At 36.7% G+C, this 18,612-nt stretch overlaps 1 protein-coding gene across 3 annotated transcripts in view; it reads left to right on the top strand.

The window, feature by feature from the left end:
- The window catches only part of NR1H4 (nuclear receptor subfamily 1 group H member 4), a 70,906-nt gene that overhangs the window by 45,622 nt on the left and 6,672 nt on the right, over positions 1–18,612 (top strand). For 2 of the 3 annotated variants that reach the window (XM_077772159.1, XM_077772160.1), the window contains exons 5-9: positions 2,101–2,253; positions 4,150–4,283; positions 6,340–6,438; positions 6,762–6,861; positions 10,467–10,613. In XM_077772159.1, coding sequence (XP_077628285.1) covers positions 2,101–2,253; positions 4,150–4,283; positions 6,340–6,438; positions 6,762–6,861; positions 10,467–10,613 — 633 coding nt within the window. The remainder of the gene's footprint in view (positions 1–2,100; positions 2,254–4,149; positions 4,284–6,339; positions 6,439–6,761; positions 6,862–10,466; positions 10,614–18,612) is intronic. The other variant, XM_077772161.1, reaches the window with a different exon arrangement.

Genomic DNA, 18,612 nt, shown 5'->3' with positions numbered 1-18,612 from the left:
AATGTGGCACCACATTCATAAGCATATAATGTGGCCTTGAAATGATCACTTTTTCATCTACATTCCAATATTTTATCACTTACTTAGCTATCCTATCACTCTATCTTATATTATGCTGTAAATGTACTTTTCTGTCTTCTAAATTGGAAGCCCTGAGGACAAGGAATTCATCTGGATGTCTCCCAGGTTAAAGAATACAGCTTTCAGATAGTAGGTACTTAATATTGTTATTCTCCTCTCTTGTGACCCAAGGGAGACAATTATGGTATAGTGGTTAGGAGTGTGACCTTTGGTCCATGGCTGCCTGGGTTTGAACCCTCCTAATCCACTTATTCATCATGTGCTCATGGCCAAAATGCTTAATTTCTTTGTACATTTTCCCCATGTTCTGTAATATGGGGACATATAATATTATCTCCTTCATAAAATTGGTATGGAGTTTAAATAACTAAATACAGGTGAAATAGTTAGAACAAAAACTAGCAAGTACTTAATAAATGTTGGCTAATATTCCAACCGCCTGTTAAAATAGAAAGGACTCTTGCTGTCTCAGTTTTGGCAGTCAGATGAAACTAGCTGCTACATCCAAAGTGAGCCCATCTTGCAATCAGTAGTCAAGAAATAGTTAAAACCTCACCTACTTTGAGGATGCAAAGTGGGCAGGAGTTAGAAATTCTGGAGCATAGTCTTTAAAGATTTTGGAGCATGTGACTAGTGTGCTACAGATCCCACTCCCTATTGCAAAGGGGCGGGCATGGGATATAGATGTCTGTTCTGGGGACCACCATGGAAATTATGGTACTTTTGTGAGAATTAGAAGAACGTGTCCCACCCTTCTCAGGTGTAATCTATATAGTAAGGAGGCCCTCCCGCTCCAGGCCCAATGAAAGGGTCTTCAACAGGATCACTTGAGGAGGTTGATATGTATCCCCTACAGCTGAGAGACACAGAAGACTGGCATCTGACTTTCACCTGAGAAGTTGAAAGGGCAGGAGATATGGTGACTGACTGCTTATGGANTGTGTTTTAAGCTCATGACAAGAAGACAACATGGAGGCACTCAGAGTAAAGAGGATGGTGGTAAAGGGGATACAAGCCACAAGCTAGAATAGAGATGTATTTGTCCTCATTGAAGACTTGCAAAGGATTGTATCCCAGTGGTGGGCATTCTCTAAAGAATCCAACTCCAAGAGAGAAGTCAATTTTAGAAACTTGCAGGGCACAAGCCAGCCAAGTAAGCACTTTCCTGTCACTTCTTCCCATGCCTCTCCAAATCCTCTCCTTATTTACCACTCCACCTTGAGTCTGGAAATGTCAGAAATTATGGCTAGCTAGGTGGAGGAGAAGGAGTAGAAGTGGAAAGTGGGAAAAAAAAGAAACTGAAAGAAAGACACTTGTGTTCCCTCCCCACCTTAACTGATGCAGGCTGGCAGCGGTGGCTACCCTCTCTCAGGGGAGATGTTTGCTTTTAAATCAAGTTTGGCATTTGTTATTACTGTACCAGGCTGGGCATATTAAGTACTGAACTGAAACCTTGAATGTGACCTCTTCCAGTCAGCCTGGTAAATAGCAACTCGTTTTGCAAGGATTAGCATAGCACTTGCTTCCAAGTCTGATCTCTTCACCCAGCACTAACCATTCTCCCTGCCTCCTCTGCCCCAGCACAGCCCAGGAACACCTAATTTCACTTGTTTGATTGTTTGCATGGCTTTGGCCTCCACCAGGCTGTAAACCCCAAGAGGGCAGGCAGGGATGACTTATTCGCCTTTGTACCACCAGCATCTAGAGCTCACTGGCACACAATAGTCTCCCAATAAAGATATAATGAAAGTAACCATTCTTAAAAAACAAAGCAAGATTTTCCCTAAGAGAGGCTAGAGTTCAACTGTGTCTTTATCTTTGAGAGAGAAATTGAAAACAGCAGTCTTCCGGACAACAAAGTGCAATTGAAGGTATCTTTGTCACCAGTCTACCTGAGGATTGACTGGGTGTTCCCCGGGGCTTCCTGAGAAAATGCTCTGGCATCCCTTAATCCTAATGTGTTTTTCTGAGTGGAAGTTGTTAGGAACATTTTTATTCCTTTCTGTGTTTCTTCCACAGGTTTCTTCAGGAGAAGCATTACCAAAAATGCTGTGTACAAGTGTAAAAATGGGGGCAACTGTGTGATGGACATGTATATGCGAAGAAAGTGCCAAGAATGTCGCCTAAGGAAATGCAAAGAGATGGGAATGTTGGCTGAATGTATGTATACAGGTATTCACATCAAAAATTAAATTCCACTAAAAATCTAAGGAGGCAGATGGCAGGTAACTCACATGATTAGAATGGTACTTCACATATTAAAGAAGGGATTTACTAAGCCATCAAAGATCTTGAAAAGGGTAATGAACCACTGAAGTTGTCCAAAGTGTCAGCTAAAGAGTATTTTATTTACCTGAAAGAAGCAGCTTTTTGTTATTCATTGTTGCAAGGAATCATATGTGGAGTGAGGTGGCATTAATCTACAGTGAAAATAACATGTTTTAATAAGCTTCCAAGAATGACAACAGTCTAAAAGTTTTCTCCAAATTTGATTTAATATCTTTCTTACTGTTTAATTAACATAAACATTCACAGTTGTGTGAAAGATTAAGAATGCTTTTAAGGTATAACTGCCTCTGAATTGTCTAAATAGAGTTTTAAACCAAGTCATTTTATTAGTAGTCCTTCTTCTCTTAGTGCAGCTTTGAACCAACTTGTATAGGTTTACACAGGAAATTAACTACTGTGAGTTTTAATATAATTTGGCCCTTCGATCTGATAAAGAGGCACTGTATTAACTGCTGGCTTTGTGAGGAACCATAATCTTCATCAATTTGGAATGCATGCTAGTATATAACGTATTAATTTTTCATTCTGCAAATTCTACAGACCACTCAGATTTTGAGATATGGCCCATTCCTCCTCAAAACACAAATGACAAACAAATGTCACCAAGGGGAGGATTACATTCAGGGAGGGAATGCCACATGGAATAAAAACCTGTGGAAGGTGACTCCAATTCTATTGTTCCTAAACTGTACAGGCAACTGGGATGGACCCAGAGAAATAATGTGTGCATGAGGGGGAAAAATAGGTCAGTGTAAATAATCCAGCTCTGGGTGGATGAAAGTTTTATAGCAGATGATCGCTATCTCCTCTTAGCATATGAAACAAGAGACTGCAAGAGGGATGACTGCTGGAATCCAATCTGCAATGGAAATGCTTACTTTGATACTGGATGGTTCGTGTTGCTCATCACTTAAATATGAACCTGTTCCAGTGAAAGCACTGAAGACATTTTTCAAGACTCCACCTATAGAAGTTTATAATATCATTTATGAACACAAACTTGTCCAGTAATGGATGAAGAACTTTCATCCGATCTTGTAAAATAAATGCTATGGACAAAGAAATTCCTGGAATTTCTCATTAACATGGAGAGAATAAGGAAGTTAAATGGAACTATGGAAGATTGTTCTGCATTATTTTTTTATAGCTTTGTTAAGTGTAGATTAATGATGATATTGCATAATTATTCAAAAGAAAATTCCAAAGTCCTCTTGAGTTATTTTCATCTCTATGTTCTTACTAATGTATAGAGTTCTGAAAATTAGCAAGATATAAAAATTCCCTGAATGATGTTGACATTTGTTTTACACAGCAGGTGTTTACTTATGTGTGTTTAATGTGAAATTGACTATGCTTTTTATGGTACAGTTATATAAACATGGGTGAGAAATAATATTATGTTGTGAAAGACTAGCTTTCAGGGTCCCCTGGACCAGGAATAGGGAGAGTGTTGTTCCCCTTTTTATTGACTGATACCTTGCATTTGTACAATGCTTTAGTATTACAAATTCTTTATATAAATTACGTTTAAAAAAAACTCCAATTATACTTCATCTAAACGAAACTGTTTCAGGTAGATATTACTTCTATTTTACAAGTAAAGAAAGTGAGACTCACAGAGGGATAAATTTCTTTTTCAAGCCCAAATCTTAAAATTCAAAAGGGCTAGAATTAGCTCTGTGCCGAATGCACAGATGTGAGCAGACTACACATCAGCTACCTCATGACCACACACCTACCAGGACTTTGTGGTGAATTCTCGGTTTTTTATTTTGTCAGGCTTATTAACTGAAATTCAGTGTAAATCTAAACGACTAAGAAAAAACGTGAAGCAGCATGCAGATCAGACCATTAATGAAGACAGCGAAGGTCGAGATTTGCGACAAGTGACCTCTACCACCAAGTCATGCAGGGTAATACCATGCAATGGTGTCTACTAAAGCCAGCAAGAGCTGAACTTCTGGCATGTAGTGATTAATGTGAAATGTTGGGGTTTGGGAGTGAACAGTCAAAGGATTCTTGAGACATCTTTGGTGCAAAAAAGATGGTTTTATTAAAACAAGGGGACAGGACCTGTGGGCAGAAAGACATGCACTGAGATTATGAGGAATGACTGATTATATACTTTCAAGTTGCGAGGGGGTTAGAGATAGTGTAAGTCTCTAAGGATTTGGAAGCAAGGTATCCAGGATCTTCAGGGGTCATTTATATTGTCCAGTAAACCCTTGTCATGAGACCCTTCAGATGTATATCAGTGGACAAATGCTTGGAGGTTGATTGCTAACATGTATCTTAGGGGATGGGTAAAGAAAGTTTCCAAAGGGATTTTTATATGTTAAAGAAGACTTACAGGATCTTGGAGGTTGGGCTAATGTCAAGCTAAGGTTGCCTTTTGCCTCTAGTGAAGTATTAACATGGAGGCAGTTGAGTTCCTGGAAGAAGGTCGCTCTGCCTTCCCAAGTACTTGTCAATGGGCTGCAAAGGAAATTTAATTTTTTCTATATTTCTTTTGCCTTTGTTCTCCACATCAGTGATCTGAGTGGGAGGCTTTAAAGTTAGAGCCACAGCCACAAGCAGAATTTCACTTCAATTGTGCTTTAAATGGTTTTCTTTTTAATCAAGAACGTAATATCTGCTTTGGTCTAGAAATTCAAATAATAGCAGTAAATAAGGTAAAAAGATAAAAGTGCTCCACTTACCTGGCTCCATTCCACTCCTACTACCAAGAGGTTGCCAGTAGACATAGTTCAAGTATAAGATGGATTTTTCAGGTTGAGTTTTGATGACCTTTTTCTTTTCCCTATCATTGAGAAGGGAGGCATAAAGTGGGAAGGAGATGTACTCAGTAGAGGTTTGTGGATTAGTCCCTATCAGTGGGTAAAATTGGGTGGATACACATCTGTGGAACAACAGAGAAAAGCCTTTCCCAATGAGCTCACAAGTTTCTTATGCAAGAAATCCTTTGAACAATCTGAGACAAAAGAGGAACAGCATCTTGGGTGATTAACTAAACACATTGTGATAATCTACAGGGTATGTGGAGGAACCTTAATTTTGGTTTGGTAAAAAAAAATTTTTGTTTGGTAAAACAAAAATCCACAATTATTTAAGTCACTCACTTCTTAATATTTATGTACTACTAACAAGGAAAACGTCCACATTTAGTTTTCCAAGTATAGTATTTTGCACTCATTTGAGAAAAAAAACTTTATATCAAAGTATTATTTTGCCATAGTACTTCATTCATAACACTTTGGTATAAGGAAGCACAGAGTTGACACAATTATCCACACTCTTCAAAAGATGCTAGTAAGGGAGAAAGTGATATTTGGGGTCTGAATTGTCCAGATTGATGACTTTCTACTTCAGAGCTAGGTAAACATTATTTTTTCTGTAAAGATATTTCAGGCTTTGGCTACAAGACCTCCATGACAACTACTCAACTTTGCTATTTTAGTGCAGAAGTAGTGTAGACAACATATAAACAAATGTGTGTGGTTTTGTTTCAAAAGAGTCACAAAACCTGGTGGATTTGGTAGTTGGCCATAGTTTGTCAACTCCTCCTCTATATGATGCCCTTAAATGGATTCTCTATTTTATATGTGGGAACTTTTCCTTAGTGACTAAACCTTGAACTTTCACTGAACTTTCCTATTAATGGGGTTGATAAGGTTCAAAACTAGACTATTATTTATTCCCAAGATATAGATGAAATGAAAATTTTGTTATCCTGGTTTTACAGATATAAAAATGAACAATTGGGACCCATTTAATTAACCGTGATATGGCTTGACCAAGGACCCAGAGTAAGCCCTTACAGTGCACACTGTATCAGAGTGCATAGTTCCTGCTATATTTAGGGCTTTTATCAATAATTTCTGAGATTAGTTTACTCCAGATGAATGTACATATAGAAAAAGTGCCTTATAACCACCCTCCCTAATACCTTTTATTTTTTTGCCAGTGTAGGAGAAAACTGAACTCACCCCAGATCAACAGCAACTTCTTCATTATATTATGGATTCATATAGCAAACAGAGGATGCCTCAGGAAATAACAAATAAAATTGTATGTACAAATATCTAAAATTACATAGGTTGAAAGTTAATATTTTCTGGAGCTTTTAGTACCTTGGGGGTAGAATTTATACATGAATTTGTTACTTTGAAATAATTAGAGCTGATAATTTAAGTTATACCTTTAAACTTTTAGCAGCATTAAACAAAGAATAAGAAGTTTCATATCTATCTTGGTAATAGTAATTGGAACTGAAAAATATAAACTGGATCTTAAATTATATTATCTAACTCTGATTCTTTAGTCTAATGATTTTGTGTTGATTTATCCTTTTATCTACTTATTAATCTTATGCTTTTCTTCTTAAAATTTAGTTAAAAGAAGAATTCAGTGCAGAAGAAAATTTTCTCATTTTAACTGAAATGGCTACCAGTCATGTACAGATTCTCGTAGAATTCACAAAAAAACTGCCAGGTATTTTTTACATGTATATACTATTCTGGTATACTGTGCAATATTCTTATGACATTGAGAAAGTCAGGTCTGTAGGTTGTAAAGTAGGAATTATCTCACATCTGATTTAAATCAATATGTCTAACTGCTATAGACATGAAAGGTTAGAGCCAGATAGGATATTTGAAATCACTTATAATAATTCTTCCAGATTGATAGACTAAGAAATCAAGACTTTGTGAAGTTGCCAGTCATCCATTTATTCATTTAACAAGCACTTGTTGATACCTATTCTATACTTAGTATGTAGCTATTGCCTTCAAGGGGAGTGATTTAAGAAAGGCTATAATAAAAACATTATATACAAAATGCTGTTTGAACAGGGAGGAAGTTATTGCTATTTATACCTGAGAAAGACAGGGAGACTTCAAAGAAAATCATATTTTAATTGGGTCTAAAAGAAAAAGGAGTTGTCCTGGTGGTATGGAAGAGAAGGAACCTTCCAAGTTGAGAGATCTACTTGTGAAAATCAAATGAGGCATGAACTAAAATAAGATTATTAGAGATAGAAAACTTTAATGTGGCACAGCATAATGTCGTGGACTCTTTGGTTCGACATAAGGTAAGCTGGTGCCAGGTTGATAAGGGCATAAGTAAGGAACTTAATTCTCATCCCCTGAATGGTAGAAAGTTTTTGGTGGCTTTCTGTTGTTGTTTATATTGAGAGGGAAGTGATGGGATTTACGTTTTGCAGATATGACTTGATCAGTTTTATATAAGATGAATTTGAATGAGGGACAAAGGCAGGAGGGTCAATTAGGATGCTTCTGCGCCCGTCAAGGCAGGGCCTTGAAATAAAGCAAGAGCAGTGGGAGATGGAAGAGAACAAAATGAAGAGGGATTCAAAAATTGATAGAGCTTGCTGAACAATTGTACTGTGGGACAAGGGAGAGGAACTTATCCATAGTCATTTGGATGGGCCCAGTATAGAAACTGGAATTCAAGATTCTTATCTCTCAGCTTCCCAGTTCCTTTGGCTACATTATCAATGCTATCTCATCCAATAGATTTAACTTGTTTCAGTGTTTTAAAAATATATTAGTACAATGGAATTCCATGATCTGGAAGAGTATAATAAATACCTTGTAAAACACACAACACTGTAATATTAAATTATAGAAAGTAACTTCTGATGTAAGATTTTAATTAGGTTAATTTGTCTTCTTTGGCCAGCATAATGCTATTATTTTATTAAAGTGTCATGGATAGCCCACATAAACTCAAAAAATGTGAGGAGGAAGTTCTCATTTTCATGTTAATATTAATATTCTCTCATTTCNGGTCGGGGAGAGGGGAAGGGGGGTGATGGACAAGAAGGAGGGCACTTGTTGGGATGAGCACTGGGTGTTTTATGGGAACCAACTTGACAATAAACTAAGAAAAAATATTCTCTCATTTCTTTATTAACAATGAAAAAAGAACTTAATTTGTTATATGCTAATTAAGGTGAAGGGAATCTTGATCAAAAACAAGATTAGACAAGAGTGAAAAGTGTGGGAGGAGGAATTGGGTAAGGGAGAAATATATTTTTGGTTGTTTGTGAAAAGAGAGTTTTTCAGTTCAAATAGTCTGCTGGTCTTAAACCACAAAATAATTGAAGAAAAAAATCTTATTCATGAAAGGTAGCTTAACTGAAAGCAACACAATATCTAACACATCACTTTATTCCCAGTGCTTAGACTAGTTCTAAAGTTGAGAAAAGAGTATGATAAATGTATGTTTAATGAGTCAAGCAGAGGTTCTGGCTGGCTCAGTTGGAAGAGCATGTGACTTGATCTTGGAGTTGTGAGTTTCAAGCCCCCATGTTGTCTGTAGAGATTACTTACAAATAAATAAACTTTTTAAAAAATGAGAAAAGCGGAAGAAAAAATTAAAATACAAAAGGAAATAAAAGACCAAAACTCCTGAGAAAGAAATTTTAACAGTACTAGCAATAGTTAATATTTTAACAATAATTATGGAAAAGACAACATTATTATAAATAGCAATAATAGTGATATAATACCAACAATGAAGAGACGTTGGTAAAAGAGTTGAATCATTTCATTTTGTCTTTCTTGGAGCATGACCTGTGCCAGACACTGTCCAGGGTGCTGGAGACCGTGTAGGAATGGCTCCTGCCTTCAAAGGAACTCTAAGATAGTGATGCTTTTTTTTTTTTTTTAAGTTGATTTTGTTTGTTTGTTTATACAGGGAGAATTTCCCAAGCAGGCTGCATGCTGTCAGTAGAGCACAAAAGACGACGCGGGGCTCGATCTCATGAACCCTGAGATCATGACCTGGGCAGAAATAAATAGTGGGACACTTAAAATGACTGAGCCACCCAGGCACTCCTAAGATAGTGATTCTTAACCTTAGCATTACTCTCTTCTCTAAACTCCCATTGCTATTTAATACTTTTCTAAGCATGTGGACCCTGATGGTATTAGTTTATATGTGTATTATGTGTATGTATACATGTGCATAGGAGCTTATGTTTCCCATTCAGTTATCCAATTATTCAAAAATTGCTTCTTGGATATCAATTATCTGCTAGGCACTGGGGATACAAAAGTGAACAAAACAGGCAAAGTCTCTGCCCTCAAGAAGTTTATACTCTATTTGAGGTGGCAAATAATTAATAAGTGTGCAGATAAGTTTATTATGTCAGGTAGTGATAAATTCTATAAGTAAAAGTAAATCAACTAGGGGTTCATGGGTGGCTCAGTAGGTTAAGTGTCTGACTTAAGCTCAGGTCCATGAGTTTAAAGCCCTGTGTCAGGCTCTGTGCTAACAGTGTGGAGTCTTTTTCAGATTCTCTGTCTCCTTCTCTCTCACCCCTCCTCTGCTCACTCTCTCTCTCTCTAAAATAAATAAATAAACATTAAAAAAAATAAAGCAAGTAGGGACTAGTGAGTCCTGGAGCGTATTATTTTAGTAGGGTCACCACAAATATAGGGTCTCTGCATATAGTGGGGGGAGTAAAGCATGGTGATAGCTGAGGCAAAAAAGTTTGTATGTTCACAGAAGAGCCATGAGTCAGTGTGGCTGGAGCACAGTGAGTGAGAGGAAGAAAGAGGAGGAAATGATGTCAGAGAGGCTGCTGGAGACTGTGACATATAAACCAGGATTAGGACTTTGGATTTTCCAAGTAGTGTTATATTCCTTCAGGTTGTCAATTCCTTTCCATGGCTGGATACATGTAAAGATTTTTTTCTGGTCTGTGGATGCTTCCATTCTGCAGAATTGGCCCTGTGTCACCAGATGTGACTAATATAATGGCTCAAAGAAAATCTTTTTGCTTCTAACCTCTGAGTTACTTCATCTGAATCAGCCTGTTCTGCCATTATATGTATTTTTGGTGTGGATCTGATGTCCTTTTTTACCCAACTTGTTCAATAAATCCTACTCAATAAGATAAAAGTCAGCTTCTATTTGGAACAGAAAAATAGATATTTAGTGACTCAACTTGACTACACAATCTTAAAACAATTTTTAAATCACTTATGGATGGTAGCGATGATGAAATATTGTTATATAGCACTCACAGTTCCTTGATACTTGATTTGACTATCATCTTCATCCAGGATTTCAGACTTTGGACCATGAAGATCAGATTGCTTTGCTGAAAGGGTCTGCGGTTGAAGCTATGTTCCTCCGTTCAGCTGAGATTATCAATAAGAAACTTCCAGCTGGACATGCTGACCTATTGGAAGAAAGAATTCGGAGGAGTGGTATGTGATTTGGTTAATGGTAAAGAGTTTGCTCCTATAAGTAAGCATTCCATGAAGGCAGGCTTCTTGCCTATCTTATGCAAAGTTACGTTCCCATTGTGGCTAATATGGTGAATGGCTCTAAAAAGGTATGTGTTAAATAGATGAGGCTTTTATTTATTTTTTTAATGTGTATTTATTTTTGAGAGATAAAGAGACAGACAGAATGTGAGTGGGGGAGGGGCAGAAAGAAAAGGAGTCTCAGAATCTGAAGAAGGCTTCAGGCTCTGAGATGTCAGCACAGAACCTGATGTGGGGCTGAAACTCACAAACTGTGAGATCCTGACCTGAGCTGAAGTCTGAGATAAAGTCTTACCCTTAACTGATCAAGCCACCCAGGAGCTCCAGATAAGGCTTTTAGAGGGTTCCTTCAAGTGTCTTTGTAGTAGCAAAATACTAAAAATACTCTGCGCTATACTAAGATTAAGGGCCAAAGGAGGAATTTTTTAAAGTTTGGAAAATTAGTCAAATAAAGAAAACAGCATAAAGGAGCTGGAATTATTCAGTTGAAAAAAAGATTCACTTGTTCAAAATCTTCATGTATGAACTACTGTGGCTCAAGCTATTATCCATCTCTATTCAAAGCAAAATAAAAACAATTATTAATAGCAACATTTATATATCATTTACTAGGTTTTAGACACTGTTCTAAATACTTACATATATGATTTCATCAAAATCTTACAGTCTTATGAAATAAGTACCATTATTATTCAAAATTTATTGATAAGACAACTGACACAGAGAGTGTTTAATAACTTTCCCAGAGACAGACAGGAAGTCTGACTTCAGAAGCTGTCTGTCTAAATCACTATGCTACATTGCCTCTCAAGAGAGAAAATAAATAATAGTATGAGTTGAACTTACTATGGAGGAATACTGTGACAGAAAGGGTTAAGCAACATTGGGATAAGTTTCCTGGAATTATGTGCAGTTTATCTTAGAAGAGTCTTAAAATAGGATAAGTTTTTGTTTTCCTGTGATACTTTCTATGTGGTTGGGAGGGGAGGGATGAATGAGAAGAAATGATTCTCAAGATCCTTTCTTCCCAAAATATTATCCTTCTATGAATGACTAGAACAAAAGTTTAAGTACTTATAAAAATCAGTATTTTATAACAGCAGTTGGAAGGAAAGTTTTTAGGAAGTTCTGCATTTGTGATATAAGAAAAATAATTAAAAATTGGAAATTATTTTTTAAAAGCAGCCATCCCATATCATTGTATTCTCTCTTCTTAAACACTGAAAGTATAATCATTATTGATAGATTTAAAGAATATACATTTTAGGGGCACCTGGGTGGCTTAGTCGGTTAAGCGTCCGACTTTCGCTTAGGTCATGATCTCGCGGTTTGTGGGTTCAAGCCCCGCGTCGGGCTCTGTGCTGACTGCCAGCTCAGAGCCTGGAGCCTGTTTCAGTCTGTGACTCCCTCTCTCTGACCCTCCGCTGCTCACGCTGTCTCTCTCTCTCCTAGAAATAAATAAAAAACATTAAAAAAAATAAAAAAATATATATACATTTTAAAAAGATGCATTATTTGTATAGATCATTGATTTACTAGTTTAACATGTACTTACGGGCAGATAACTATGGAGGCAGTGAAGAAAGGAATCCGGTATGTTCCTTCTCCTAGAAAGCTTACAGTGTAGTAGGAAGACATGAACCTTACATAGATAGTTATAATAAAATGTGGAAGAGAACTGAGAGAGAGGTGACTTCTGGTTGGTAGGGCTCTGGAAGATTTTGCTGGCAAGCTGGGCCTTGAGTGATATTAGATGTGGATATTCATGGTGGAGGTACAAGAAAGAAGGACCAGCCCAAGCAAACGATTGAGGCAAGAAAGCCTAGCTTATGCACTCAAAGAAGAATGAGTAGTTGAGTTTATAGATTAAGTGTTACATTACAGGGAAATAGAATTTTTTTTTAAAGAGCCAAATGGTTGAGGGCCTTGAATGCGGGGCTAAACGTTTTATTCTTTATTTTATAAGAAGTAGAGAGACACTGGGGAGCCTGGATGGCTCAGCTGGTTAAGCATCCGACTTCAGCTCTGTCTCATAGTTTGTATGTTTGAGCCCCACATTGGGCTTTGTGTTGAAAGCTCAGAGCCTGGAGCNCCCCCCCCCCCCCCCTTTCCCATCCCACCTCAAAAATAAATAAAACATTAAAAAAGAGAAAGAGGAAGAAGACACTGAAGAGTTTTGAGCAGGGGAGGGAAAACATCAAAATCATGCTTTACAAATCTTCCAGCAATGTTAGCATAAGCTAGGATGGGAGACACCCGTCAGTAGGCAAAAGGTTTCAAGAATGTGTTGCCAGAGGGGCACGTGGGTGGCTCAGTTGGTTGAACATTTGACTTCAGTTCAGGTCATGATCTCACAGCTCATGAGTTCAAGCCCCGTGTTGAGCTCTGTGCTGACAGCTCAGAGCCTGGAGCCTGCTTCGGATTCTGTATCTTCCTCTCTCTTCCCCTCCCCCACTCACATTCTGTCTCTCTCTCTCAAAAATAAATAAACATTAAAAATTAAAAAAAAAAAAAAAAGAATGTGCTACCAGAAGAAATGGAAAGAAGGGAAATGATCTGAGAAATTATTGGAGATTTTCACCTTTTGAAAGACAGAATGCTGTCAGGGGCACTCTCTTGGCTTAGTCGGTTAAGCGTCCGACTTTCGCTTAGGTCATGATCTCGCGGTTTGTGGGTTCGAGCCCCGCATCAGGCTCTGTGCTGACTGCCAGCTCAGAGCCTGGAGCCTATTTCAGAGTCTGTGTCTCCCTCTCTCTCTGACCCTCCCCTGCTCACGCTGTCTCTCTCTCTCTCTCTCTCCTAGAAATAAATAAAACATTAAAAAAAAAAAAAAAAAGAAAGACAGAATGCTGTCAAGAAATATGGGTTCTGGTTCTGGACAGATTTTATTTTACCTATTCTGGAATGTATAGAGTGTGTGTGTGTGTGTGTGTGTGTGTGTGTGTGTGTATCCCTCCATCCATCTGTCCAGGATGCTGGGGGTAAGGGAAGAATTGAATCAGTAACCTCCAAGGCACCATCTAGTTCTATAAGTCTTACTGCTTGCCTTCTTGTAACTAATCAGTATTTCTGATTGCTGGTTTAGCCAGTCAGGTAGCTCATTGAATATCTCAACTTTTTATTTTTATTGTGGTAAGAACACTTCGCATGAGATCTATCTTCTTAAAAAAATTTTAAGTGTATAATACAACATTGTTGCCCATAGGTACAATGTTGTATAGCAGATATCTAGAACTTATTTATCTTGCTTAACTGAAACTTTATGACCATTGATTAGTAGGAGAAAATGAATTACTGATCAACAGGCACATTAAAGGAGATCTTTCTATTTAACAAATATAAATTGAATACTTACTTTGTGCCAAGCACTGTGTAATTATTGAGGGTATGGAGATGAGGAAATATTGTCTTTGTCCTCAGGGAGCTTATAGAGGGACAGATCTATAAGCAAAGGATTCCAAATCAAGGTGCAGTGTAATAAGGACTATGAGGAATGTGTGTGCAAAATGAAATAGAAGCCCAAAGATGTGCTTACCTTCCTGTGTGAGTTTACTTGGTGATCCAGAAAAGGCTTGTAAAGTTGACAAGTGAATCATGGAGGATGGTTAGGAACTTGTCAAGCCACAGAAGCTTGAGAATGGCATTCCTAGAGATATATCTATTAAATTATAATAATATAGAAATTGCAGGGGCAAGGATGTGGAGATGTGAGAGCATCCATGTAGAGGATTCATAAATACCTTGATCTTGTTGAAAAATGATATTTGTAAAGGTGAAAGAAAAAGTGATAGTTGTAACTGCTAGATTTTTAAGGATATTGAACACCACAAAAGTAGTTTAATGTAGTTCTTATATAATGGGGAGTCTTTTGTAATGTTGTGAGCAGATGTGACATAACCATACAGTACTGTAGAGAGATCTTTCAAGCAGAAATATGAAAGAAGGTTTAGAGGGATTAAGATAAGAATCAGGTCCCTATGAAGAAATCAATGCAAAACCTAGGTGAGAAATGGTGAGGATCTTGCAGATTAAAAAATAGGTAATAAAAAAGAAAAAACTTGCTTAATTAACATTGGTTTCAGAACTTGTGATTTTGCAAGTTTCAGAAAAGTTCAAGAATGAAGTTTCCAGATTATGAACTGTATAAATAAATATGCATGCATCCAGTTCATAAATAGATTACCTTACCCAAACATCAACCACATATTGTGACAATAAAAACCATTCAAATTCACATGCTGCTTCGTATTTTATTATCTATAATGATGCTTCCATTTATTAATATTTATGGATTTGCTTCTCCCACTGGATTTTCAGAACATTGTCCCTTCCACATACCACATAGAACTCTGATCTTGCAAGATGACATTTCGGAATAACTTTTTATTCTTGTGCAAATGTAACATATTCTTCTTTCTATTCTATTTTTAAGTCTAGAGAAACATAACATCTCAAAGTTACCCTGTTTATGCCTAAAGAAGTCTTTAAAGAATATAATGTGTAATTTCTTTTCTTTGTTCTTCAATTTCATAGTCTTTTGTTTGCTATTATTTCCCCAATTACATACACAAAAATAATGTCTCCTGTGGTACATTTACTTAATGAGGGTTACAGGGCTTATTATATATGTTAACTGAAGCTTCAGAGCATTATACCTGATATAACCTGTGATTGGGTTGTTTCTATGCAATTCTAGTGCCTCGATTATATTATTCCTAATGTATTATTATGCAAACTATGTTTTAAAGTTAAAATATTTATTAAAAATAGGAATAATCCTTTGATAAAATATGACAACACTGAATTGCTAGAATTGAATGAGTTTCTATTTTAACATTAAGGAAATTAGCAATACCTTTTCAGACCAATGCAACTTGTTCTATTAACTTCAAATATAAATAACCTCTGAAATTTATGGTATATTTTGGTCTTTTTTGATCCCCATAAAAGACATAAATGAAATATTCAATTTATTTGTATTTATCAGGATGACAGTATTTCTTGTGATTTTTGCAATGCTTTGCTTTTAAACACATCATCATATTATATTCTCAGTGGCCACAGAAGGTAGGTGCTATGCTTCTACTTTATAGATGAGGAAACAGGCTTAGAGAAGCCAGTTGACCTGCCCCAAGTCACACAGCTAATCAGCAGACTACCAGGAGATGAACACAGGTGATTCAACTCAAAGCCCAGTACTCTTTCTATGTTTCCCCTGTCACTCACCATGGTCTAATATTTGCTCTACTACCAGCTAGTAGGGAATAAAAAAACTTAGTAAACACAGATTCCTGCCCTTTGGTTGAGAGAGAAAGTATAAGCAGTGAGTAGCAATTTGTAATTAGTTTTAAGTAAATGATAAATAGGATCAAGGAAGTCAGAGAAATGAGAGATCCTTATCAGCATGGTAGAGTTGTGGCTAGTTCACAATAGCGTAGTAAGGTGTACTGTATGTAGTATACTGTGCTTATGTCTCTGCTTTTTAAATACACTTGATTTCATTGCTTTAGCTTTGGGAACAAATGCAAACAACTGGAAGAACTAAATTTTCTAAGAAGCAGATGTAAGCTGGTTATCAGTTCAGACTTTTAAAAAGGTTTGGAAATGTAAAGAACAAATGACAGAATATTTGTAAGCAAGGTAAATGCGTAAGTCAAAACTTAGAGTTCTTAATATCTCTCATTTTGTTTTTCATAGTGGTTATGTGGTAATTTTGGCATGGACAAATTTGGGATTCAAACTGTAAGAAAAAACTTTCTCAAAATAAGAGAAAGTGTTAAATTGATACAACAGTCAGCCTTTTCAGTGGCTCTTAGGTGTATTCCTTAAGCCTTTTATACTTGTCCAGCATTGGACATTATGTATTTACTTACGTATCTGCCTCTTCCATTAATCTGTTAGCTGCTAGAAGATTATTCCCAGCATTATCACAGTGCCTGGCATACATTTGTTATACAAAAATTGGTGAATTTGTTGAGATGAATCTGGAACTTGACAATCCAGGCCCTGGCAATTCTTAAGCACCAGTGAGACCTAATTTAGCCAGATAACTTTTAGCCACTAGAGCTAATGGAAAGCATGCTATTTATTAAGTATTTCAAATTAAATATTTCATATGGAAATATAAATTTTATATTTACATAGTTATTTTTTGAATTGCTAATCTGATGGCAGCATTTTATTTAAGGTCAACAGTATGGCACAAATTCAGGCAGTGTGTCAGGCACTGAGAATACAGATCAGTTCCTGTTCTCATAAAAATTTTTTATGGAATTTCACACTCTAGTGGGAGATATGAATTCTGATACATGCAGTAGAATTGAACCTAGAGAAGGGAGAAAATAGTTACGCTTTCTCCACAGAGAAAGCAAAATTTGAATGTTTCCTTGAAAATGGTGTGTCCTAGCCTAACAGGGATCCTACCTTATTTCAGGCCAAAAAGCATGAAGGTATTAAAAATGTATCTTACTTGTTAGAGGTACCATCTTCCAGGATGCTCTTGGCTGATAATAACAGGAAATCCTATTCAGTATGGCCTGAAAAAGTAAGGACATCAGCTCAAATGAAAAACCCAGAGGAAGGGTGGCAGCAGAATTGGTTATTTAAAGGGCTCAACACATTATCAGAAACATAGGTCTTTTTTCATCTTTCTGTTCTGCTGTCCTTGGTGTATTGGCTTTACCCTCAGGCTGATTCTCTTCCTGGCCATAGCATTGCCAAGCATCACATGTGGTGCAACAATGGCCAAAAGAAAAAGAAACTCAATGTAGAAACTTAATGGCCTCTTACTGAGCATGGAAATCTTTCTTGAGAGCCCCTGAGTAGACTCCCCTTTGTCTCATTGGCCAGAATTGTACTGTCACTGAATAACCAACCTCTAGCAAGAGAAATGAGACCTACAGAGGCTGGACCTGGGCTGGAGTTTCAATCTGTCTCTGCCGTAGGGGTTAGGGTCAGAGGGAGGTAGATAAGTTATGTGGACAGTGACCTGAATTAGCCTCAGGAACCAAGAGTTGGAGTCATTAGTTCATAGGGAAACTACTGGATGGAGTAGTTGGATGGAGAGAGCTTAGTTTGGAAGGAAAGCAGAAGACAAACATTGCTTTGTGTGCCATGTCAGAGACTTACATCTTAACTTCTATGCTATGGGGTGGTGTCATTTCTAGAAAAATGTCAAATTATGCGGCTTTGAGCAAATAGTATCATTTTCAATAAGATTCTTGGTCTATCTTGATCCAATCAATTATAATATTATCAGATAAAGGTATTTAAAGTAGCAGGAATTTTCTTACATAATACATATTTTTGTGTCACGCATACACACCCCTCTGCTTTATTTTTGTTCCCAATCAAAACTTCGAAGATAATTAAGAAATAAAAGACACTTACCTTCAAAATAGCTTAAAATAGCAGAGTTAATTCTATCAAATAGTTTTTCTCTCAAGGAATACTTCTGATTTTTAAATAATTAATTTACAAATTACATACCTCTTCTTTTTAAAAAAAAAAGGCAACACAAGAAACAGAAGCAGTAACATAAGCTTTTTTTTTTTTTTTTACAACTTTGCACTTTTCCATAGTAGTCTTTGTCGTTAAGTTAGAAAATAGCCCCCCCTTGTGACCAGAAATCAGCTAATTGGACATAAGAGCAAAAAATGAAACAAACTTTAAGCAAGTCTCCAGAGTGGAGGAGGCAGAAAATCAAGAAAAGACTGCCCCTTTAGAATGATGTTACTGTTACATTTCTTAGGTTAGAAAAATTCTAGTTTGTAAACACTTAAAATACCCCTTTGTTGATGGTGCTGTGGTTAATTATGATTATTAACTCTAATTCCAAAAGCAGATTTATGTTTGATCTGTTCTGTAAGAAATTTATTTTCTTTAAATTCTATTTCTTACATTTATAAAGTATATTCACTGTTGGGTTATACAACATGTA

This window comes from Crocuta crocuta, unplaced genomic scaffold, assembly GCF_008692635.1.
Source record: "Crocuta crocuta isolate KB4526 unplaced genomic scaffold, BGI_CrCroc_1.0 scaffold216, whole genome shotgun sequence".
Taxonomy (NCBI): Eukaryota; Metazoa; Chordata; class Mammalia; order Carnivora; family Hyaenidae; genus Crocuta; species Crocuta crocuta.
Note: the sequence above shows the minus strand (reverse complement) of the source record. Positions and strands in the feature narration are given on the sequence as shown.